Source organism: Macaca mulatta, chromosome 4 (assembly GCF_049350105.2).
Source record: "Macaca mulatta isolate MMU2019108-1 chromosome 4, T2T-MMU8v2.0, whole genome shotgun sequence".
In the NCBI taxonomy this organism is placed as follows: domain Eukaryota; kingdom Metazoa; phylum Chordata; class Mammalia; order Primates; family Cercopithecidae; genus Macaca; species Macaca mulatta.
In genome coordinates, this window is record NC_133409.1 from 139971258 (window position 1) to 139996401 (window position 25144).

At 51.5% G+C, this 25144-nt stretch overlaps 2 protein-coding genes across 5 annotated transcripts in view; both read right to left on the reverse strand.

The window, feature by feature from the left end:
• Positions 1-5686, reverse strand: GUCA1A (guanylate cyclase activator 1A). The gene is made up of 5 exons (XM_077999970.1): positions 5561-5686; positions 4960-5439; positions 1610-1759; positions 1145-1238; positions 1-810 (listed from the first exon to the last, which is right to left on the reverse strand). The coding sequence occupies exons 2-5, from the start codon at positions 5158-5160 to the stop codon at positions 647-649; spliced, it is 609 nt and encodes a 202-aa protein (XP_077856096.1). The 5' UTR covers positions 5161-5439; positions 5561-5686; the 3' UTR covers positions 1-646.
• Positions 5687-14786: 9100 nt separating this feature from the next.
• CIMIP3 (ciliary microtubule inner protein 3) overlaps positions 14787-25144 on the reverse strand; it is an 82712-nt gene continuing 72354 nt past the window's right edge. For 3 of the 4 annotated variants that reach the window (XM_077999969.1, XM_028847577.2, XM_077999968.1), the window contains one exon: positions 14787-15285. In XM_077999969.1, the coding sequence (XP_077856095.1) occupies positions 14950-15285 (336 nt within the window). In that variant the 3' untranslated portion in view covers positions 14787-14949. Of the gene's footprint in view, positions 15286-23097; positions 23286-25144 lie in introns of those variants that run through there. The other variant, XM_028847578.2, reaches the window with a different exon arrangement.

Below are 25144 nucleotides of genomic sequence, written 5' to 3' on the forward strand. Positions count from 1 at the left end.
TAAGTTCTCTTAGCATGTTTTATTATAATGATGTTTGTCTGTAGGTCTCACCATTAGCCTATGAGTTCCTTGAGGATGAAAACTGTCTTCTCTGTACATCTAACATCTAGCATTAGTACATAGTAGGCGCTCAGTAAATGCTTGTTGAAGGGAGGCGTGAATCAAATGCAAAGCACACAAGTAGGCTCCAGGGTCCCCGGGGCAGAATGGATGTGTGATTGCAGCACTGAGATTGAAGCTGCAGCCACCGGATCTGCAGGATTCCGTAAGAGGCCTGGGAAAGTTCAGCTCTGCCTCAGAGAGTCCACATCCAGAAGAGCATGGAGAAGCTCAGTGGAGAAAGCTGGGAAAAACTGGGAGAGGAGCCAGAAGGGCTAGGGGGTCACCAGACAGCAGAGGGATGCTGAACAGTGCCCCCAGCAGGGAGTGCTGCAGTCAGCTGTCACTCAGAGGGGCCAGGAACCATCCTTCACTGTTCCTGGCTCTGGCCTCCCACTGCTGCCTCTCTGCTGCCACCATGTACCCCAAAGAGGCGAGCTAAGCCTCTGAGTTTAGTAGATTCTATCTAGGGTTAAGACAAGAGCAACACCACCAGTCACCACCATACCACCCCACCCGCTAGTGCAGAAGCAGCTGGGCGGTGCGCTCAGCCGGCTGCCTCAGCGGCCTCCTTGTCAGCCCCCTCCTCATCTTGCTCGCCATTCTGGAGCCTGCGCACAATGCGGGTAAGGTCCAAGCTTCGTGTCAGTGTGTCCAGAAGCATCTGGTCCTTCTGGACGCCCTCTATAAACTCTTCCAGGGAGAGTTCCCCTGGGGTAGAGAGAAAGGGAATCAGGGGGAGGAGGGTGTTCATTTCTGCAGTCCAGAGCACAGAACCGGGTTCCTGCCAGGGGCAGGGACAGAGCCCCGGCGAGGAGAGGCGACCGGCAGGTGCAGCAGGCAGAGGCACCCAGAGCCCAGATTCTGGTCCAGGGGCCCCTAAAAGCCAACTTTGTGGCTGGGGCAGGTGGAGGAGGTGACTAGCCCGGGGACCTTTGGGCCTCCTCCTCCCCTCCTTCCCCTCTCCTCTAGTGACCTTCCACCCCTCATGACCCCACATCCATGGTGACCCCTCCCCTGGGGAGCCCCTCCTCGGCCCGCTCACCATCCCCGTTGACGTCAATCTTGGAGAACACTGTATCGGTGAACTCCTCTGCAGTCATGGCGGTATCGCTGCAGGGGTTAATGGCGCGAATGGCCTGGGAGGGAAGAAGGGGCAGAAGTGAGAGGGGCCCATCCTTATCCTATCTCAGGGGTGGCAGTGGGGACGGTCAGAGCTTGGGCGGCTCCCAAGAGCAATGAGGAGTAGAGTGCAGGGTACCTGGGGGCCTAGGCAGAGCTGGGACTCAAGAGTCAAACTTCTATCTTCTTTTGGTATTGATGAGGAAACTGAGGCCCAGGAAGGGAAGGAACGTGGCCTGGGTCACGCAGCTGGTGAGGTCCACAGCTGCCACTAGGATCCTCAGTCCCACATCCTGTCTCAATCCTGAGATTGCTGTTCTAACCCTGGGCTCTCAGCTCCGGGTCCCACCCAGGCCGCTGCCCCCAGCCCTGGCCGGGCCCTCTGCACCTGGATGATGGTGAGCAGCTCGTCGCGGTCAATGCAGCCGTTGCCGTCTACATCATAGAGCTTGAAGTACCAGCGGAGCTTCTGTTCCACCTTCCCCTTGAGGACCAGGCTGAGCGCCGCCACATACTCCATGAAATCAATGTAGCCGTCCTGGGCGAGGGGCGTGGCCGCCGTGAGCCCACCCGGGCTCCGCCCACTCTGTCCTCAGGCCCCGCCCATCATAACCCAAGTCTCCACCCATCTCGGCAAGCCCCAAGAGATGCTGAGGGGAACCCTGGACCTTAGGAGATGCGGCCAGGGAGGCCAGCCCTGTCTCCGCCGTGACCTGTCAGTCTTCCTAGACGCCCTGTATAGCCCACCCTGCCTACCTCAGAGGCTGCCAGTCAAATCCAATAAGCCAGCACCCACTGGGGTGTGAATGGCTATGGCGCGGTCTGTTCACAGGCATCTGGATTTTAGCGGGCGCTGCCTGCTTCCCTGTGATTGTCAAGCATGAGACTTTCCAGTTAGGGGAAATGGGAGACGTGTGCGTAGATGAGAGGAGGAAGAACTGCACCCCCAGGGATGGGAGCGTGGTTTGGGTGAGCTTTTGGGAGTTTCTCACCCTGCCGCCTGAGGGGCTTAGGCCCCCCGGAAGGCCTTAACCACTCTGAGCCCCACAGTGGGCTCATTCAGTCCCAGCCCACCTCCCAGGGCTGTCATCAGAACAGAGTCCGGAGAGGCCCCTAGACAGCACTGGTTGAATAAGCAAGAAAACTGCTAAAGAGGTTTCCTCTTGGGGAAGGGACACAGGTTGAGGATACTTTTGCTGTTCATTTTTTATCTTTCTGTATTGTTGGAAATTTCTACGATGAGCTGGATTGCTTTTGCAGTTTTTTTTTGTTTGTTTGTTTTTTATGTCTGAAAAGGGGCAATGGAAAAGGTGTGGATTTTTGTGCCAGAAAGACCTAAATCACCTTGGATAAGTCTCACGACCTTGAGTCTCCGTTTTCCCAGCTATAAAATGGAATGACAGTGTGCACTTTTCAAGGTTGTGGTATGCATTAGATTCAATGAAAATATATAGCAATACTAACGGTTTTTGAGTGCTCTCCATGGACTTCCTAGGCTGACAGCTTTATTCACTTTACTCATTTAATCTCACGGCCATCCCCAAGAGGTGAGTATTTTTGTCTCTAGTTTGACTGAGAAAGTCAAAATTGAGAGAGATTAGGCCACACAGCTAGTGAATGACAAAGTCTTGCCTAGAAAACTGGGTCTCCTAAATCATCCTATACCAGTCCTCAAATGCAGATGGAGATTTACATAGATTTGTGTGCACCTGTGTGATCGTCAGACAAACCCAAGCCCAGACAAACATTTGAAGTAAGCAAAGCAAATGCCTGTCCCCCAGGTCTCACTCCCCGCTCATGTTCTGTATTCCCCAGCCCTGCACATCCCAAAGATACAACCATTTTTTTAGTGCAGGGACTGGCAAACTTTTTCTATAAAGAGCCAAAGAGTAAATATGCAGCTTTGCAGCCACACATCCTCTGTCATTTCATGTGAAAGCAGCCATAGACAATTGTCTATGTAAATAAACACATGTGGTGAGTTCTAATAAAACTTCATTTACAAAAACAGGCCTGTGTGCTGTCATTTGCCTATCCCTGTTTTGTTTAACTCCTCTCTGTATCAAAACTTCTGACCGGGCACAGTGGCTCACGCCTGTAATCCCAACAGTTTGGGAGGCCGAGACGGGCGGATCACGAGGTCAGGAGATCGAGACCATCCTGGCGAACACGGTGAAACCCCGTCTCTACTAAAAATACAAAAAATTAGCCGGGTGCGGTGGCGGGCGCCTGTAGTCCCAGCTACACGGCAGGCTAAGGCAGGAGAATGGCGTGAACCCAGGAGGCGGAGCTTGCAGTGAACCAAGATTGCGCCACTGCACTCCAGCCTGGGCGGCAGAGCGAGACTCCGTCTCAAAAAAAAAAAAAAAAAAAAAAAAAAAAAAAAAAAAAAAAAAAAAGAGTTATTCCTTCTTCGGGAGCATTTTCAGTGTTGAACATGATGACGCCATCCCCTCAAGTCTCCGTACCACAGGCTCTGGACTCTGCTCACCTGCTCCCACTTCGGGAAAGCCCTCGGGCTCCCTCATACCACACTTGAGGTTGGGACTCAAAGCCTGTAATCTACTTTGGTCCCTTATCCTCAAATAGTAGTGAGTTTTAAATAGCCACTGAGCCCCAGCTTTCCCAAGAAGCCCCACCCATGATGGTGCCTGGACCTTTTGGGCAGCGAGGGAAGGAGCCTCTCCCGGGTCTGTAGAGGACATGTGGCAGCACCTCATTTCGTCCTCACTTTTCAAGTGAGGGGCCACAGGGCGGGGAGCCACGTTTGCAGATTTGGGTTCTTCCACAACTATGTCTTGACCAAATAGTTCCAAATGAGTGGAAATTTACTACAAAAACCAACAAACTTCTTAACTAATTCTCCCGACATCCACAGCATCATAAATACCCCAAGACTGAGAGGGGAGATGATGGGCTCAAGGTCACCCAGCTGATGAAAGCTAGGGACGCAAACCCACAGTCCCAAATTCGCCTTTCAGTGACCTCTCTAGCTTACCAATCAGGAAGCCCTTACCCAGTGCATCCAGGGGGCTACTAGGGAGACACACAATATGACCATTGTGTGGACCTTCAGGCTCATTTGAGAAAAGGTGATACCCAGTGATCGGAGGTCACTGGGTATTTTCAGGTTGGGAGTATTCTGGATTCTCCAGGGACCAGGCAACCCTGTCTGTCTCCAGTCCTCATGTTCACAAAACATTATGAGTGGCCTGCCCATGCCAGACAGCAAGGCTGGAGAATCATCATCTTGCTCCCTGCTCTCTGCCCCTCCACCCACACCCTTGAAAGCTTCAAAGTGTTTTGCAAAAGCACCACATATGGGACCAGCACATCGCAGGTGTTCAATGACCATCTTGGAAGTGTTTACGCTCGTTTTGGAGTAAACCAAGATATGCCTGTGGCAGAGGCAGAGGAAGCCATTGGATTCAGCCTCAGATTACACTAATTTTGGGGCTTCTCTGTCTTGCCCTAGAAAGTGAGGGCAGGGACAGTGTCTGATTCATTTATAACCCCCCAGTGCCTGATTCAGTCTGCTCATTAAAGCACAAACATTAGATCCGTTGAAACCCTAGCGTCAAAAACCCACCTCTCAAGCAAACAAATGACTGAATAAATGAAGTCGCTCCCCAGCAGACACTTCTACGCTCCTCTCTGGTCTTCCTCACCCTCAGCTGGTCAGGCTTCCAGAGGGGTCTCTCCAGCACTCCCCCTCCCTGCCACTGGGCCCCTGCTCACCTTGTTGAAGTCAAAAGTCTCAAACATCTGCTCCACGTACTGGCTGGCCGACGGGCTCAAGTTCTTGAGGCCGAAGAACTGGCGGAACTCATAGAGGGTGAGTTGGCCAGAGGGGCACTCAGTCATGAACTTCTTGTACCACTGGTGGCACTCAGTGCTGCTCAGCTCCTCCACCGACTTTCCCTCCATCACGTTGCCCATTGCTCAGACCTTCAGGGGGCTGATGCCTGAGATGGACAGGTCCTGTTCGCTGCTCCTCACCCAGAGGTGTCTTGGCGACAACGGGCCGTCCTCTCTCACAGGCCTGAGTCCTTCGGGCCTGAGCAAAGAAGGGCCTGATGGATCAGATGGTACCGGGAAATGTGGAGAGGAAGAGAGAAGAAGGAAGAAGCTGATGGCCCACACTCAAACTCACAGATGCCAGAGAACTGGTGTTAAGAGTCTCCACTAAATCCTTGCAGCCCCAGTGGAGACTGTACCCTGGAGAAGAGAGTTGAAAATAGAACAAGGCTTAGAGAAGCAGAGTCCTTAGGATTACAGCCTTGAGCTGTAGGTGAGAGGATTTTTTAACCCAGTTTGCAATCTCCTAATCCCTTCTTACCACCACGGAGTGGGTGTCAGCCAGAAGCTGCTCTGATCCTATGACCTTTGCGACCTTCTTCTCCCGGTTTGAGTGGATTCACAATGGTTTTGGATTCTGCCCGCAATCATGGAATTGAGGTATATATGAGATAGAGCTGGCTTCTTGTCCAGAGATGGCCAACTGTGGGCTCCTGACAGGGCTGCTGTGTACAGTTATCCAGGCTGTGCACTGCACTTGGCCATCATGACTGAGTGGGTCCAATCGTACCATGGATGTGCTAACATATAAGGGCACCTGGGTGGATGCAGAGTCTGTGGGCTTCCAAGATAAGCCTTGAACAGCCAGAGAGAACCCCCTCCCACATTAGCCTGCACCAGTACACACCAGTGCACACACATACACACACTCTTACACACTGGTCCTGTTCTAGCCACACTCTCGTGTTCCTGAAGGTTGCATCTTTCCCATCTTGAGAGCCCTGAATTCAACCTTCCATCTGACTCTGAGCCTCACACCATCACCATCACCTTCTAGGGGCACGGGTGGGGGACATGGAGTGTGTGCCTGGTGCCCTGGGGTGTGTGTGAGTGGGAGAGTGCAGGCACATAGGTGCATGGGTGAGCTGCTACCTGCTGGGCCTGGAAAGCTCCCAGGCCAAGCCTGGGGGGACTGTCTATGCAGCAACAGCTTTCTCTGATGCCTGGTGGGATGTGTACTCCCTGGCCACACATTTAAAAGCTGGCTCAATTACGGAACCAGCATTTGGGTGCAGGTGCACTTAATCTGGATGCTGCCAGGAAAACTTAAAGCCAGTGCTTGCCCTGCCGTTTTTCCCTTGTTTGCCTTCCTCTTTTATACATGTGCCACACCCAGGTCTCCTAACTCATCTAGAGGGAACCATTGCCCATATTTCTGCGTTCCCCACCAGGGCCTTGGACGCTTGATCAAGTTGTGCACAATACACAATTTATACAATTTATATAAATAATATATAATTACATGTAAATAGATTTATATAAATATACAATTTATACAATAGGTAACATATATCAAATATATGTGTATACATATCTTACAATGGGCTAGGCTATGCTACAGTAACCAACCACTCTAAAATCTCAGTGGCTGAAAACAACACAAGCTTGTTTCTTGCTTACATTACTGGTTGGGTGACCTTGAGCAAGTAACTTAACCTCTCTGAGCCTCAGTTTCCTCATTCTTAAAATAAGAATAATGGTGCCCATCTGATAGGGCTGTTAAGGGCAGTAAGTGGGGCTGGGCACGGTGGCTCATGCCTGTAATCCCAACATTTTGGGAGGCCGAGCTGGGTGGATCACTTGAGGCCAGGAGTTCGAGACCAGCCTGGCCAACATGGTGAAACCTCATCTCTACTAAAAATACACAAATTAGCCAGGTGTGATGGTGCACACTCCTGTAATCCCAGCTACTTGGGAGGCTGAGGCAGGAGAATCGCTTGAACCCAGGAAGCAGAGGTTGCAGTGAGCCAAGATCGCACCACTGCACTCCAGCCTAGATGACAGAGTGAGACCCTATCTCAAAAAAAAAAAAAAAAGAAAAAAAAAGAGTATGTGAGTTAATATAAGAAAAGCATTTAGAACAAGGTCTGGCCCAGAGTAAGTGTCCCATAAATCTTGGCTATGACGTTATTTTGTATCTATTACAGTAGCACGTCTGGCGTGCTGTTCACTACAGTCTAGGTGCACTTATACTGCATCTTGGACACAGCAGCATCCCTAGGTTAGAGCCAATCATGCTTTTGTCCCTTTAGCCCCATTCACTCTGGGCCCTGGACGGCTAGAAGGGCTATGTGTAGGAACAGACATTCAACTTGCCTCACACGGGCCACCTACCAGCTGTAGTCAGGCCCTAGGGAAGGTGGAGGCCTTTGTTAAAACCTTATCAGATTCAGGCTCATGCCTGTAATCCCAGCACTTTGGGAGGCTGAGGTGGGCAGATCACAAGGTCAGGAGTTCGAGACCAGCCAGGCCAACATGATGAAACCCCGTCTCTACTAAAAATACAAAAATTAACCTGATGTGGTGGCGGGCATCTGGAATCCCAGCTACTTGGAAGACTGAGTAATCCCAGCTACTCGGGAGGCTGAGACAGGAGAATCACTTGAACCAGGGAGGCGGAGCTTGCAGTGAGCTGAGATTGCATCACTGCACTCCAGCCTGGGCGACAGAGCAAGACTCCGTCTCAAAGGGAAAAAAAATTGTTCATGATGAGCATATGTTGCTCACAAAATCAAAGAGAATAGTTATTTTTGAAAAAGAGACCAACTGAGACTCTTGTACCTCTACTCCGCATAAATTGACGGCGGGTACACGGGGGTGCGGAGCTGAGTTCTCCCTGCTTCAGTCGGGTTCTCCACAACAAGTTAAGGGACGAGGAGAGAAGGACTCCTTCTGGGAACTTGCTTGGGGCCCAGCTGGAAAATGTGTCCTTGCAGAGGCCTCTCAGGCCCGAGATTGGGAAATGAAGAGGTTGGGGACAAGGCAGCAGCTCATCTTTCCCTCTCTGTCTATTTAAATCCCTCTCCCTCTTCATGTGTAAGCACAAATGCCACCTCCTCTGTGAAGCCTTCCCAAATCGCTCTCAAATATCTTCCTCCAGCAGCATCCTGATATTTTATGTGTTGTGACCGTTAATTTTAGGACTGGATGAAGGGATACCCAGCAAACTGGTAAAGCTTCATTTCTGGGTGTTTCTGTAAGGGTGCTTGCCAAAGAGACTGGCATTTGAATTCATAGACTAAGTAAGGAGAATCTGCCTTCGGCCTATGTGGGTGGGCACCATCCAATTAGCTTAGGCCTGGATAGAAGAAAAAGGCAGGGGAAAGGTGAATTCTCTCTCTCTCTCTCTCTCTCTCTCTCTCTCCCTCCCTCTCTCCCTCTCTCCCCTGGAGCTGCGACACCCTTCTTCTCCTGCCCTCGGACTCCAGGATTTGCACCAGCAGCAACCCCTCCCCACTCTCACGTTCTCAGTCCTTCAGCTTCAGACCCAGAGTTACACCAACAGTTTCCTTGGCTCTGAACCCTTTAAGCTTGAACTGAACCATGCTACTGGCTTCCCCAGTTCTCCTTCTTACAGATGGCATATTGTGGGACTTCTCAGCCTCCATAAACGTGTGAGCCAATCCCCCTAATAAACCCTCTCTCACACCTCTATATATATCTTATTGGCTCTGTCTCTGTGATGAACTCTGGCTAATGTGTGTGTTATATTAGTTTTCTATGTTGCATAACAACCACAAAGTCAGCAGTTTTAAAACTACACACATTTATTATTATTATTATTATTTTTTTTTTTTTGAGATGGAGTTTCACTCTTGTTGCCCAGGCTGGAGTACAATGACGCAATCTCAGCTCAGCGCAACCTCCTGCCTCCCAAGTTCAAACGATTCTCCCACCTCGGCCTCTGGAGTAGCTGGGATTACAGGCACCCACCACCACACCCGGCTGATTTTGTATTTTTAGTAGAGATGGGGTTTCTCCATGTTGGTCAGGCCAGTCTCGAACTCCCAACCTCAGGTGATCCACCCATCTCGGCCTCCCAAAGTGCTGGGATTACAGGCATGAGCCACCATGCCCAGCCATACATTTATTATCTCACAGTTTCTATGGGCCAGGAGTCCAGGCACAGCTTAGCTGGTCCTCTGCCTAGGGTCTCACAAGGCTGCTCTCAGGGTGTCACCTGGGCTGTATTTTCATCTGGAGGCTCAACTGGGGAAGAATCCACTTCCAACTTATTCAGGTTGTCAGCAGAACTCATTTTGTTGTGGCTATGTGGCAAGGGAGCTGGCTTTTCACTTGACATTGCCTGGGGGCCACAGTCAGGTCCTAGAGACTTCCCTCCATTCCTTGTTACACCACCTTCCTCACCACAGCTGCTTATTTCAAGTCGGTGAGAAGAGTCTCTCTGCAATCTGCTGAAGTCTATATAACCTAACATAATCCACAGAGTGACGTTCTTTGCCATATTCTATGGGTTAGCACCGTCACGGGCCTCACCCACACTCAAAGGGAGAGGATTTTACAAAGCAGGAACAACAGGAGGTAGAAATCACTGGGGTCACCTTAGAGTCTATTATGACATTCATTCTTCTACAATAACGTGGACATAACATTCATTTCTTTCTGGAAGTATTATATAGGCAACTCTTTCTTGCCAGTGTGCTCTAAGGAACCCAGCAAGCACAGAGGGTGGAGACCATTGTGTTATTGTGTCTCACCTGCCCCCAGCCCCTGGTACCACACATTCCACACAGTCGTGGGCTGGTTGTTCTGTTTGCCCTGCCCCCACTCATTCTCCACCTTTCTCCTCCAGGTCTGAGCCCCAGGAGACTGACCCCACAGACTGCATCACTCAGACTCTGCTGCCCTCCGGTTTCAGGTGGGTTCATCCACTGAGAAGCTGGAGGAAGACTGGAGGGTGGAGAGGGAGAAGGGCTGGGACATTTGTTGTCTTCACTGCTCCCTGCCAACTTAGGGTTGGGGCAGCGGTTATTTCCCTCCACCTTCAACCACCGCTCCTGCCATAGCTCTCTGGGCTCCTGTAATCACGGCTCCCTCCCTTTGCCCTGCCAGGCATGATAAGGGCTTCCCTCTCGCTACTCTCTGGGTACATCACCATTCCCTTAACTATGCCCACCTCTCTGTTAATAGTCCCCACTTCGACTCTCCTAAATTACCTTTTTAAGAGTAACATTTGACTGACCGACTTGAGCCCAGAAAAATATTGAGTGCTTGCATGCACGCACATATGATTAAAGAAAGAATTCCTGGGACCGGGCGCGGTGGCTCACGCCTGTAATCCCATCACTTTGGGAGGTCGAGGAGGGTGGATCACCTGAGGTCAGAAGTTCAAGACGAGCCAGGCCAACATGGCGAAACCCTGTCTCTACTAAATATACAAAAATTAGCTGGGTGTGGTGGCGGGCGCCTGTAATTCCAGCTACTCAGGAGGCTGAGGCAGGAGAATCATTTGAACCCGGGAGGCGGAGGTTGCAGTGAGCTGAGATCGCACCATTGCACTCCAGCCTGGGTGACAAGAGTGAAGCTCCGAATCAAAAAAAAAGAAAGAAAGAATTATTAAAAAGCTAAAACTGGATGAAACTCTGCTTGTTGAATAGGTGCGCAAGTCCTGTGGGGTGGGTATTATTATTACCACATGAGACAAAAGGGGCTTGGGGCAGAAAATTTAAATCACCCGCTCAGGTTCACGAGCCTTTTAGTGGTGGTGCCAAAGTTTTCCCACCTCATCATCATGCTTTTCTCCTAAGCCTTCACACCTCTGCAGAAGGGCTGGATAGAGCCAGAGGCACCCCACGAGCCCCTCGAGCCTCTCGCTCCAGCGCCCTCTCCCTCAGCCCTCCCCTTGTGGCCCTCTGCCCAACAATTCCATTGACAGAGAGCTTGCTCCCTTTGCGGGAGGAGGGTGCCCACCCCTTGTCTCCAGCCCAGGGTGGGAATGGAATCCCCTCAGACAGGCATGCCCAGGCAAGGAGGACTGAGATCAACACCAAGGCCCCAAGGAAGCAGTATGCACAAGGAATGCGTGAGGGCACGGAAGGCCAGGGTACAGGTCACACAGCATACACAGTGAGGGAGATTCCTGCCTTCCCCGGCCGCTCTGTCTGCAGGAATCCCTCCCGGGACAGAAGCCAGATCAAAGGAAGAAGCTCCACCTCGCGGAATGGGGCCGCTGCAGAGAGGTGGGAAGACAAGCCAGGAAGAGACAGGAGGGGCAGCGATCCCAGGCCAGACTAATCCCCTCCAAGGCTGCCTCCTTACACCTCCACTCCACAGAAACACAGAAGGATCCTGAGCACAGGTTCACTTGCCTCCTGGGCCTATCTCACTCAATCAAATCAAGGTGATACCTTGGTCAGCTTCTGTAAAGGGTTTCTTTTTTTGTTGTTGTTTTTGTTTTTTTTGAGACGAAGTCTCGCTATGCCACCCAGGCTGGAGTGCCGTGGCCGGATCTCAGCTCACTGCAAGCTCCGCCTCCCGGGTTTACGCCATTCTCCTGCCTCAGCCTCCCGAGTAGCTGGGACTACAGGCGCCCACCACCTCGCCCGGCTAGTTTTTTGTATTTTTTTAGTAGAGACGGGGTTTCACCCTGTTAGCCAGGATGGTCTTGATCTCCTGACCTCATGATCCGCCCGTCTCGGCCTCCCAAAGTGCTGGGATTACAGGCTTGAGCCACCGCGCCCGGCTCTGTAAAGGGTTCCTAAGGGCGTCCATGAAGGCTGCATTACCAAGATGAACCTCAAGAGGGAGCCCATTCTCCAGGGCAGGGGAAGAGGTGTCTGTTGGGAAAGTGAAGACTCCTCATGGGAACCCTGCCCCTCACCCTGCAAAGGCTATAGGATCTAGGAGGGAAGGGACGGTTCCTGTTAATATCTTTGCATCTTAAAGACCCAGCCCACAGCCCACAGGGTCTGTTCGGTGACTGACTGACTGAATGAATGAGCAAGACTTCTAAGTTATACACAGACTGAAAACTTCCACTTATCTCTTCTTTTCAAAATCCCACTAAAATGTGAATAAATGCATGTTTTAAAGACAAAAGGAAGCCAGGCGCGGTGGCTCACGCCTGTAATCCCAGCACTTTGGGAGGCCAAGGCGGGCAGAGCACCTGAGGTCAGGAGTTCGAGACCAGCCTGACCAACATGGAGAAACCCATCTCTATTAAAAATACAAAAATTAGCCGGGCGTGGTGGCGCATACCTGTAATCCCAGCTACTTGGGAGGCTGAAGCAGGAGAATTGCTTGAACGTGGGAGGAGGAGGTTGCGGTGAGCCAAGATCACGTCATTGCACTCCAGCCTGGGCAACAAGAACAAAACTCCGTCTCAAAAAAGGAAAAGGGGGCTGGGCACAGGGGCTCACGCCTGTAATCCCAGCACTTTGGGAGGCCAAGGCAGGTGGATCACCTGAGGTCAGGAGTTCGAGACCAGCCTGACCAACATGGAGAAACCCTGTCTCTACTAAAATTACAAAATTAGCTGGGCGTGGTGGTTAATTTTGGGATTAACCAAAATTACAGGCATTGTAATCCCAGCTACTCGGGAGGCTGAGGCAGGAGAATTGCTTGAACCTGGAAGGCGGAGGTTGCAGTGAGCTGAGATCTCACCATTGCACTCCAGCCTGGGCAATAAGAGTGAATCTCTAAAGAAAGAAAGCAAGAAAGCGAAGAAAGGAAAGAAAGGAAGAAAAGGGAAAGAAGGAAGGAAAGAAAGAAGGGAAAAAAAGGAAAAAAGACAGCAGATACGGGGGTTCTAATAAAATTTTGGAAAACAAGGCAGATGAACAAGTGGTAACTGTCTTTCTTATGAGAGTGGAGAAAGTCGAAACCTAAATGCTTTCAAAGAGGAGGAGGCTGCGGAGCTCGGGACAAACCTATTCCTGCCACAGGAATGGGGAGGCAGAGGTACCAGGTGTCCCTGAAGGCTGGGATGCAGCACATGTGGAGCAGAAAATAGGACGGGCCAAAATTTGTATAATGAACACTTAGCTTCTCCAATGCCCTCCGTGAGGCAGCAGAACAGGCATCTCCCTGCATCAGTCCCCTCCTGACCCTGGTTGAAGGTTCTTCTGGAGATTTGGCCAGAGAGGCCCTAGTCTCTAGGCACAACCTCAGGAGAGATATGTGCCATTCTGTAAATGGAGCGTTAAAAGAAACTCAACATACGGAGAGTGAGAAAACCACCACGTGCCTCCCATGCCTGGCTCCTTGAACACTGACCAAGCAGAAAGAGAGACCTGGTACAGATGCCAGATGGTCTGAGGCCAGTCAAGGCTCATCAGGCATTTGAGGAAAACTCTTACTCGAAAGAGAACCTACAGCAAGCCAAGAGGAAAACGCGGATTCTATGCTGTTAGGGTCGCCTCGAGGGGTCTCCGCTTCCCTCCGCACTGCTTACCATCTTCTCAAAGAAAGGCCGACAGGACAGCCTGGCCTGTGTTGTGGGCTGCTTGTCGGGGTCTCCGGACACCTGTCTCTCCTTCCCACACCAACCCCAACCTCTCCTGCACAGAAATTATGCCCACGAAATACACCACCATACCTACAGGGGGACGGGACTCCTAGGAACGAAACCAGCTGAATTCACCCTGTGGTGTGCTGGTAAATGTTTAATGATGAGCTCTCTGGAAAAAAGAAACTCCAATTTGTAGGCATTTGCTCGCTTCTGTGGTGTAAATGCTCCCACCACAGCTGATTTCAAATTGCCAACAGGAAGTCACTGATTGCGGGGTAGGGAAGACATGGGCACAACCAGCTCTTACAAGCCAGTACGAGCTGGCTCCAGCACACCACTGGGGTCCCTCTGAATGGCAGTGACTGGGGACTCACTCAGGCCACTGCTGGGAATCCAGTGCCCTCTGCCTCCATCCCCGTCTTCCATGTCCCATGACCCATGAGCTCAACTAGCCTCAGAGCCAGCTCTTCTGGACCAGAGCAGACAGCAAGGATGGGAAATCCTCCCCCACCAACAAACTACAAGTCAGAAGGAGCAGCTTTATGTAAAACTGGGTCTGGGAGGGGACTCCCTAGAGACTGTGTTCATTCTCCTCGTTCTTCCTCATTCGGCAGCAGCTGCTCCAACCAGGGTAAGATGACCTTGTAAAAGAGCAGGAGTCATGGCCAGTTAATGGATCTCTTCCTTTTTTTTTTTTAATTAATTTTTTTTTTTTTTGGACAGAGTTTCCCTCTGTTGCCCAGGCTGGAGTGCAGTGGCACAATCTCGGCTCACTGCAACCTCTGCCTCCTGGCTTCAAGCGATTCTCATTCCTCAGCCTCCCGAGTAGCTGGGATTATAGGCACCCGCCATCATGCCTGGCTAATTTTTGTAGAGACAGGGTTTCACCATGTTGGCCAGGCTGGTCTTGAACTCCTGACCTCTGGTGATCCGCCCACCTTGGCCTCCCAAAGTGCTGGGATTATAGGTGTGAGCCACCGTGCCCACCCTCTCTTCCTTATTTTTGGAGGGGTCTAAGCCTGGACCATCAGGAGGCTGGAGCCAGGATTGGCTTTGCTTGGGACTCAGGCTCTGGAGAAGGGTTGAGGTTACTTTTGGGGTTAGGGAACTGAGAATCAAGTCCTTCCAAGTCTTCAGGAACCTCTGGACATAACCTTACAGTATAACATCCCCATGGCCTGTTTACCCACTCACAGCCACCATTCAGATGCCGGGGAAAGGAAGGACAAACTTGAACTGCTGCTGAGAAGAGAGACCTCCTTTTATCATTGTCGATATGTGGGCATGGCACAGCTGTCTCAGCGCGAATACAGGTCGCTCCTCCTGCAGTGAGCAGCCCTTCCCCTTGTGGACCTGAGGTCACAGGGGTGAGGATGAAGGGTGAGGGGCTTCTGGTTGGCTCAGGCCTGGGAGCGCCACAAGACCGAGTTGGCAGGAGGCACATCAAAGCGCTTGCGGGTGTGGTCAGTGTCCCGACGGTACAGGTAGCCACAGGTAGGCTTCTGCAAGGTGTAGAAGGGGTTCAGGGAGTTGGAGTACTGGGAGGTGTAGAAATTGAACCTGAGCTTGTCTGGATTCTGCCCCTTAGAGTTCACCACAACCGGCACATAGGCTGCTGCCAGAGACTGCTCGCGGTCCTGCTTCCACGCCTGGGACACGGATGGGTTTGGAGCCTTCACCCCCTTGCATGATGGTGTCTTTGGCCCATGACTGGGTCCAGAGGGTTTCTGTGAGTCCTGGGAGGGGGTAAAGAAGGCGAGAGCTGAGGCATTGGATACTGGGACTTCAACTGCTATGCCAGGGGCAGAAGGGAGGAGAAGGAGCCACTGCTCAGAAGCCCCCAGAGCCACTCTGGAGCACTGTTGTGTTGACCATGGAGCCAGGGACCTCCAGAGCAAGGGAGACTCATCAGGGTCCCCTGACCTGGCCCCCTGCTGCTGCAGAACTCTGCCTACCTACCAGAGGCAACAGCCAGCTCCCAGAGGCTAGGAACCTGGGGATCGTCTTCAGTCCCTCCCCACCCCCTTTCCCACATCCAATCCATCTGTCCGTGTCCTTCGCATGGCTCCTGTGTGGCCCTCCCCTCCCTCTTCTCTGCCACTGCTCCCACAGGCCTTCGACCTCGCGCTCCTGCAGGGCCCCACCAGCTTGCCTTCCACCAGGGCTTCCTGTCTCCCACCCTCCTGCTTGGTCACGCTGTGCTTCACCCTCACAGAGCGAGACTCCATGTCAAAAAAAAAAAAAAAAAGCGATAGAGTTTCGCTCTTGTTACCCAGGCTGGAGTACAATGGCATGATCTCAGCTCACTGCAACCTCCGCCTCCCGGGGTTCAAGCGATTCTTCTGACTCAGCCTCCCGAGTAAGCTGGGATTACAGGCACCCAGCACCACGCCCGGCTAATTTTTGTATTTTTAGTACAGACGGCGTTTCGCCATGTTGGCCAGGCTGGTCTCAAACTCCTGACCTCAGGTGATTCACCTGCCTCAGCCTCCCAAAGTGTTGGGATAATAGACGTGAGCCACTGTGTCCAGCCTACTCTGTCTCAAAAAAAAAAAAAGTGGCTTCCACTCTCCAGTCCCTCCAACCCTCCACCCACCCTGCATTTCAGCCACACAGTTTACCTCTTGTTCCCTGCTCACATCCGGTACTTCCAGAGCCTGTACCTTGGCTCAGGTGTTCCCCTGAGCCCTCCCTCCTGTGCACTAGGGAAATTCTGTCTTTCCCATTAGAGCTTCAGCTCCTTAAGGGCAACTATCTCATACTCTTACCCTTGACATAACAGCCTCCAAAATCCTATTTACTGTTTTACTCCAGACGAATGCATTTAGAGAAAGCTTGATAAATGTTGAATCAATTGAACTGAATTCTAGTAAGGGGTACCAGCTCACTTTCCAGCCAGCCAGCCCATTCTATTTTAGAACATATCTCATTGTTACCAAATGTGTCTCCTACTCACCCATACCTACTTCATCCTAACCACCACTCTTGGTTGATTACTTACTGGGGTCTACCCACTCTCTAGGAGGCCCCCATTGCCACATTTAGCACATCACATTGACATTTATTTATTCCTCTTTCACTACCCTTCCTGTGACCAAGCTATCCTGTTCACCTTCAAATCCCCACACCATGTTTCTGGTACCAGCTGTGCATTTTACTAGGGACTGTCCTCATCGTGACAGTACCACCAAAGGATGAGGCATCTGTAGGCAACCATCCACCCTGCGTGTGTCAGGCTCGATCTGTTCTGGTTCCCCAGGCTTCAGCTGTCAGGGGAACCCATTTCCCCTCCCCCAGCCTCACAGCCCTCCAGCCTCCAGGCACTGTGAGAGAACCCCTAGGTACAGGGTTAGTGGAAGTTGAGCTCCTGCCCTCTTACAAAAGAAATCTCCTTTGCTCAAATCATCATGTAGTTCCTCTGTGTTTTGTTTTGTTTTTTGAGATGGAGTTTCGCTCTTGTTGCCCAGTGCAAGGGCTCGATCTCAGCTCACAGCAATCTCCACCTCCTGAGTTCAAGTGATTCTCCTGCCTCACCCTCCCGAGTAGCTGGGGTTACAGGTATATGCCACCATGCCCGGGTTTTCTCCATGTTTGTCAAGCTGGTCTCGAACTCCCAACCTCGGATGATCTGCCCGCCTCAGCCTCCCAAAGTGCTGGGATTACAGGCATGAGCCACCTCACCCGGTCTTCTCTGGGTTTAATTTACAAACTATCTGCCCAGTCCAAACTTGTCCAGGGCTTTCCTCCAAAGCAGGCTTTGCTCCTGTTGGTTCCTACCCAGGTATATATGTGCCCTCAGTTTTGCAAATTTGCAGTTTTCAAAATTCTTCCTATTCTTCCAAGGCCAGCAGCAGACTTGAAACCTTCTCCAGGAACCCCTGAAGCCTCCTGCAGCCCCTGCCCCATCTTATCCTCTTCTATGCCTTCTGGACCCCTCTCAGGATGTGCTCCTTTACTGGAGGGACTAAGGTGAGTCAGGCGCACACATTCTGAAGAAGTCGTCATTCAGAGTCCTACACTGGGACCACTTTCTGCAGTCTTGTCTCATCTTAATCCCGACATAGTCCTTTGCTGAAGTCCCAACAGGCTGTAAATGTCTCCCGCAGTCAGGACTGCGTCCTATGCATCTCTTTGTCCCTAGAGCCTACCCCAGTGCTGGTGCACAGCCACAAGAAATGAACAAGTGTTCTACAGCCTTCCCAGACTCTTCCAGGCTCAGCCCCAGGGCACAGGGGTTTACAGGCAGAGGGGCAAGCACTGGAAATGAACCGTGAGAGTGGTCATCAAAGATTGTTTTCTAGCCAGGCGCGGTGGATCACACCTCTAATCCCAACACTTTGAGAGGCTGAAGTGGGAGGATCACTTGAGGCCCGGAGTTCAAGACCAGCCTGGGCAACATAGGGAGACCTTGTCTCTGTTTAAAAAAAGTTAAAAATTAGCCAGGCATGGTGGCATGCACCTATGGTCCTAGCTACTTGGGAGGCTGAGGCAGGAGGATGGCTTGAACCCAAGAGGTTGAGGCTGCAGTGAGCTGTGATCACACCACTGCACTTCAGCCTAGGTGGCAGAGCATGACCCCATCTCAAAAAAACCAAAAGATTATTTTCCACTTCAATTTGTGAGCACCGCACCAAACCCTGGCAGTGGATCACCTCTTACAATCCTCACATCAACTCTTTGAGGAAGGTGTTACTATTATTAGCCCCCCTTGTAATTGAAAAAAACTAAAGAGGTCAGTCCCATGTCCAGAGTCACATGACTGGTGAGGAGCAAGGCTGGGATTTGAACCCAGGTCTTTCCACACCCTGTGCTCCATGACATGTCTTGTGCCCACTGCTCTATGGGAGTAGGGCCTGCCAGGGCCTGTGCATCTTCTATTTCTTTCTGTCCTCATTCCATCAACCCACTGAGCTCCTGCCAGGCGTGCTGTGTGGCAGCTGATTAGCCAAGGTTGCCCTGCACAGCTCCCAGCTCACTGGAGGGCGGGGCAGCCAGATTTCCCAGTCTGGCAAGAACACTGTGGGGTTTTGACTGCTGGATTTGGGTTCTGGGTTTTTGGACCCTGCATGGACAGAACAACACACTGGGAAGTATGAGGTCTACACCATGAATCACCATCTCTTAGCAGAGCTGAGGATAGGAGGACATGAGTTGCTCCATTCATTCATTCGCAACCATTCCTGAGCACGTCTTGGATGCCAGGCTCTTGGTGTGAAGGTGACAAAGACACCATGCATGAACACAAGAGGGTCCCTGTGGAGTATGGTGGCTCAGCCTTGGTACCTCTGACTCTTTGGGCTGGACAATCTTTGTTAGAGGGGTTGTCCTGTGTCTTGCAGGATTACAGCAGTGGCCTCTACCCACCAGATGCCAGTAGCACCCTCTCCCGGTTGTGACAACAAAAATGTCTCCAGTCGTTGCCCAATGTCCCGTGAGGGCAATGACAATCAGTGCTATCAGACCCATGGCAATCTTTTTATCCTTGACAGAGGCTGACATCCTGGCCTAGAGAATGTTCCCTTTCCTGGGCTGCAAGAAGTGGCTTAGGTTTCTTCGTGTTAAGGATGAGTCTGAGCATGTGGGTTTTGTCCTCCTGACACCACAGGAGGGCCATGAAGATGAGGGAGCTGCAGAGACCCCACCCCTGTCCCTGCTCCCCACTAACCCAGCCCCAGGGCTGCATCAGCCTCTTGGCCATCTTGGGCTCATGGGGCTGGGGCTAGGGATGACAGAGGCAGGTGCTTTCAGAATGGCTGGGGAACTGAAGAGAGCAGCCCACAGATGGAAGGGTGGCACTCTTTACTCATGGGATTGAGGATCTGCCAAATGTCAGGCATTAGCCACTCAGCTCAGCAAAAGCTCCTAAGAGCCATTTGAGACATTGCCCCCATTTTTCAGATACGGAAACTGAGGCTCAAAGGCATCGAAGCATTTGTCTGAGTTAACACAGTTTGTAGGATAGTATGTGAGTACCTTTCCGAAGTCCCACAACTGGTTAGTGTGGGAACCAGGATTCAAACTCTCTCCTCCCTTTCTGCCCTAGCCCAGGCCCTGGCTTGGGCCCACCTGCCCTGGGTCCACACCTCAGCTGTGTTTAGGATGCTGCTGCTGCAACATACAGGACTCTGGTGGCAGCAGGGGTAGGGGACAGCCAGGGTCCCCGGAACATCCGGGAATGAAGCCCTCACAAAAACTGGGACAGAGACAGTCCAGGGGAAGTGGTGGAAGAGGAGGAGGAGGAGGAAGAGAGGGAGTCAGGCAGCACTAGCCTTCCCCTGCCCTTTCTAGGGACCAAGACAGCCTCCAAGTGACTCACCTCAGAAGGCTGAGGACTTCCCATTTCCTCCCCCAGGGCCTAGCACAGCCAGCTCTGGTGGAGGGTGGAGCCTGACTGCATACTTTCCGGGTTAACATCTGGTTTCTTTTAACTGGCTGTTCTTTGCTCACGTGCTCCTTGTCAAGGGTGCTGGGTATATGCACACTGCGTATGTGACTTAGATCATTGGTTCTCAGCCAGGGGTGATTTTTCTTCCAGAGGACATCTGGCATGTTTGGAGACATTCTGGGTTGTCACACAGTGTGGGGTGGGTGCCACTGCCTTCCAGCGGGTAGGAGCCAGGGAGGCTGCTACGTATCCTACAATGCATAGCACCCGCAACAAAGAATCATCAGCGCCCAATGTCAAAAACACCAAGATTAAGAAACTCTGGTTTAGAAGTCGTCCCATCTCCCCTACCTGCTTCCCTCACTTCCATTCCGCAGGGAGTGATGAAGTTACAGGACAAGTACAGGGTCTCACCAACCCCTCCCCTCCCTTGGGAATCCCATGATCCTATTTTCATTTGGGTTCTAAGCTAAAGCCAAAAGAAGGAATCTGGATAGAATTATCCCTCCATGGGCCAGCATGGTGGATCATGCCTGTAAGCCTAGCACTTTGGGAGGCCAAGGCAGGAGGATTGCTTGAGGCCAAGAGTTAAAGACCAACCTGGCCAACATAGTAAGACCCATCTCTATTTCAAAAAAAAAAAAAGAAAAAAAAGAAAAGAGGCCGGGCGTGGTGGCTCAAGCCTGTAATCCCAGCACTTTGGAAGGCCGAGGCGGGTGGATCACGAGGTCAGGAGATCAAGACCATCCTGGCTAACATGGTGAAACCCCGTCTCTACTAAAAATACAAAAAACTAGCCGGGCGTGGTGGCGGGCGCCTGTAGTCCCAGCTACTCGGAGGCTGAGGCAGGAGAATGGCGTGAACCTGGGAGGCGGAGCTTGCAGTGAGCCGAGATCGCGCCACTGCACTCCAGCCTGGGTGACACAGCGCGAGACTCCGTCTAAAAAAAAAAAAAAAAAACAAACAAAAAAAACAGTTAACATTTAAAAAAAAGAAAAAAAAGAAAAGATAAAAGAGCCAGCGCCATGGTTCACGCCTGTAATCCCAGCACATTGGGAGACTGAGACGGGCAGGTCACTTGAGCCCAGGAGTTCGAGACCAGCCTGACCAACATGGCAAAACCCTGTCTCTACTAAAAATGCAAAAAATTAACTGGGTGTGGTGGTGCATGCCTGTAATCCCAGCTCAGTGCAACCTCCGCCTCCTGTGTTCAAATGATTCCCCCACCTCAACCTCCCAGGTAGCTGAGATTACAGGCACGTGCCACCACGCCTGGCTAATTTTTTTGTATTTTTAGTAGAGACAGGGTTTCACCATGTTGACCAGGCTGGTCTTGAACTCCTGACCTCAAGTGATCCTCCTGGATCATGGGATTCCCAAGGGAGGGGAGGGGCTGGTGAGACGCCGGGAGGCTGAGGAAGGAGAATCACTTGAACCACGGAGGAGGAGGTTACAGGGAGCTGAGATCATACCACTGCACTCTAGCCTGGGTGACAGAGTGAGACCTTGTCTCAGAAAAAAGAAATACCCCTTCATGACCCCCATCCCCGCAGGCAGACCTCACAAAGGCCTTTTAGATGCACAGTACACACGTATTAATATGTACATATATACTAATATGTGTTTGTCCCTTATGCCGGGGTTTAGAGTGGGGAAGTGCATGACTCAAGAGTGGGGCTTTCTGAGTAGGGCAAGAAGATCTCATCTGTGATATTACTACAGGTTTTCTAGGAAGGCCCCTGTCCTCTCAAATCCTCCAGGGCCATAGGCACATGACCTTGCCCAGTGAGAAATTCCACTTGTAGCTTCCTTACTCTAGGGGAAGGCCTTGTGCCTTATTGAAATGCAAATAGCACTTGGGTGTGAAGGCTGGTGAAGGCCCACAGGGGCATCTGGTGCTGTGGAATGTACCTTGGCTTTGGTGTTTGAAGGTCTGAGCCCTGGGCCTGACCCTGCCCTTACAGGTCAGGCGACCTTGGGCAAGTTGCTGAACCTCTTTGAGCTTCGGTGGCCTCATCTGCAAAATGGGGATAATAAGGCTAGCTACTTCACCAGCTTGTGGTGGGGTGCCATGAGTGCTGGGAACCGTAAAGGCGCAGGGCAAATAGTCATGACTATCAGCCTCTCGGGCAGTTACACCGTGGTTTCACGCACACCTGGCTGAACCTATAGGAGAGCACGTTTCCCTTTGGGGGAGCACAGAGGCTTTGAAGGGAGGGTTAGGGAGGCTGGGGGTAGGCCTCAGCTTCCTCCTGTGACTGGGTAGCATGGGGACCTGGAGCCAGCTACCTCAGTTCAAATTTCAGTTCCCTGCAGGGCCGAGTGGCTCACACCTGTGATCTCAGTGGGAGGTCAAGATGGGAAGATTGCTTGAGCTCAAAAGTTCAAGACCAGCCTGGGCAACATGGAGAGACCTCATCTCTATTTTATAAAAAAGTTAAAAAAAAAAAAAAAAAAAAGGCTGAGCACAGTGGCTCACGCCTGTAATCCCAGCACTTTGGGAGGCCGAGGCAGGAGGATCACTTGAGGTCAGGAGTTTGAGACCAGCCTGGTCAACATGGTGAAACCCCATCTCTACTAAAAATACACAAAAATTAGCCAGGCATGGTGGCACGTGCCTGTAATCCCAGCTACCTGGGAGGCTGAGGTGGGGGAATCATTTGAACACAGGAGGTGGAGGTTGCACTGAGCCGAGATTGTGCCACTGCACTCCAGCCTGGGCAACAAAGCGAGTCTCAAAAAAAAAAAAAAAAAAAAAACCAACTCCAGCCCTCTCACTCACTAGCTGCCTGATCCTTAGGCAAATTACATTCTCTGTACCTCAATTTTCCCAGGTATAATGTGGGAACAACAAGAGCTCTACCTCATAGGGTTAATGCGAGGACTTAATGAGCTAGTCCATGTAAAGTGCCTAGACCTCTTAAGCACTCAAAGGTTAGCTACAATTATTACTTATCTCAAGTTTGCCTTGGAGATGGGGGTAACATGAACCAAACAGTCCAGGACACATTTTGCAGCAGTGAAGGGGCAGAGGAAGCAAGATGGAGAGTGTCCTGTTCCCTCTCTCCGTCTCCCCAGGGAGATAACAGAGGTCCCACAGCTGGGGAGTACAAGGTAGGCAGCAGCACCAGCACCCAGCTAAGCCTTTTGTAAGAGGACCCACCTCCCAGCCACACAAGTGAGGCTGGCTGGGGCTTTCATGCTCTTTCCTGCCCATCAGGCTTCTTGTGACCCCGGGCTGACCTTCTCCAGCCCTGTGATTTCATCCCACCTTGCACATGCTGGACCAGGGCCTTTCTTGATGGTCAGGTGGAACTTCTGGTGGTCAGGGAGGACTCTTGGCAGGATACTGAGAGTGCCAAGGTGGGGAGAACTTGTATGGGGCAGGGGGCATTGTGACACCTCTTTACAACACAATTCCTTCTGTCTTCCCAAGGAGACAGGAGGCCAGGGCTGGGGACTGACGTTTCAGGACCTGGAAGGGTCTTTCAACCTTGACACTGGCCCACTATGCTATTCCCTCTTCCCACAAATGCATAGAACCCTAAAACTGTGGGCAGGAGGTGAAGGGAGAGAGATCATACTAATTATCCAGGTGCCTCCAGAAGTCCTAATATCCCCCCATGTCCCAATATCACTGTCAGGAAGGAAATGTACCCTGGCAACTCTTCATTCTATCTATCTATCTATCTATCTATCTATCTATCTATCTATCTATCATCTATCTATCAATCATCTATCAATCATCTATTTATCATCTATCTATCATCTGCCTGCCTTCCAAATTACAGAGATGAGTGGATGAATGGATGGGTGGACAGAGGAGTGGGAGGGTGGATAGACAGGTAGATGGACTGGGTTGGTGGAGAGATGGCGGATGGGCCAACCCTTGTGATTTGAGCCCTGCTCATCTCCTTAGCCTCATCTCTTGCTGTCTTTCCCTCACTCTGTATGCAGTAGCTAGTTTCTTAGATATGCCCCACTCTCTCCCCTCTGAGGCTTTCCATATGCCATTCCTTCTCGTGGACTGCTTTGAACAGGGGGTTGGGAGATAAAGGGATGGATGAACAGGTGGATAGACAGATGGCTGAATAGGAGTGACCATGTGTGAGTGGATGGATGGATGGATGGATGGATGGATGGATGGATGGATGGATGGTCAGTAAATGGACAGATGGTGATGGCTGTGGTATAGAGGAGTGCAGGCCCAGGAGTTAGAATGCCTGAGCTTGAATTCTGGCTCTACTATTTTACTAGTGTGTAACTTTGGGAAAATCAGTCGACATCTCTATGCTTCTGTTTTCTCATCTGTAAAATAGGTAAAGACCCTACCTAATAGAGTTGGGCGAAGCACTTAGGACAGTGCCTGGCACAGAGTAAGCACTGAGTAAACATCAGCTATGATTATGTGTGGGTGGGTAATTGGATTGATGGGTGGGTGACTGAATGGGCTGTCTTGTCCCCATCTTCAGAAATCAGCCTCCCTACCTCCCTAGGGTCCTGTCTCCCCAATACCACACTTGGTAGGCAGCTTCCAGGAGTAGTGTCAGAAATCCCACATGTAGGAGTGACACGGGCTTCTCCCTGGGTTGAGGGGAAGGAGAGAGTTCCAGGGGGAGGTAGGTAGAGCTATTGGGTGCTTTCCTGCCACACCAGCTTGGGCTGGGCCCGGAATTATTTGTTTTTTTCCTGGCCCTGAGTCAACACTGACAAGATGGACTTTGGGGCCAAAGGCAGACTGGAAATTGGGGTGTTGATGACTTGTGTGTTGTGCCTAGATCTCACACCCTGATGGTAATGACCCCTAATTTCTAAAGAGGCTGGGAGGGACCAGGAGAGAAGGAGAAGGAGCAGCACAGTATTAATCGGGCTTCCCCTGCCAGAGCCTCTGACCGGCAATCTCCAAGCGCTCTGGGGTGGATGGAGTCTTGTTTGGAAGACTGGGGACATGGCGTTCTGGGCAGAGTGGCCAGCATCTCTGCATCTGGGGACAAATGGCCTGAAGGAGCTATCTGGAGGGAGCCCAGGGGTCTGGGTGCGGGTTTGGGGGAGCCACGGCTTAGCACACACTGTACTTTGTTTCAGCCAAAGTGGGGTGAGGTTCTGGTCTGATAAGCGGGAGAACTGGGTGACCTGAGACGAGTCCTGTCCCCTCTGCAGGCTCAGTGTCTTATGTGTATCATGAGGACCCTGGGTCCCTCCACCTTGGA

Excerpts from the sequence above, each read along its gene's own strand:
- GUCA1A (XM_077999970.1), bottom strand. The coding sequence starts at position 5,160 with ATGGGCAACGTGATGGAGGGAAAGTCGGTGGAGGAGCTGAGCAGCACT. Across the intron at positions 1,760-4,959 it reads AGACTTTTGACTTCAACAAG|GACGGCTACATTGATTTCAT; the intron begins GTGAGCAGGGGC and ends CCCCTCGCCCAG. Across the intron at positions 811-1,144 it reads GATTGACGTCAACGGGGATG|GGGAACTCTCCCTGGAAGAG; the intron begins GTGAGCGGGCCG and ends TCTCTACCCCAG.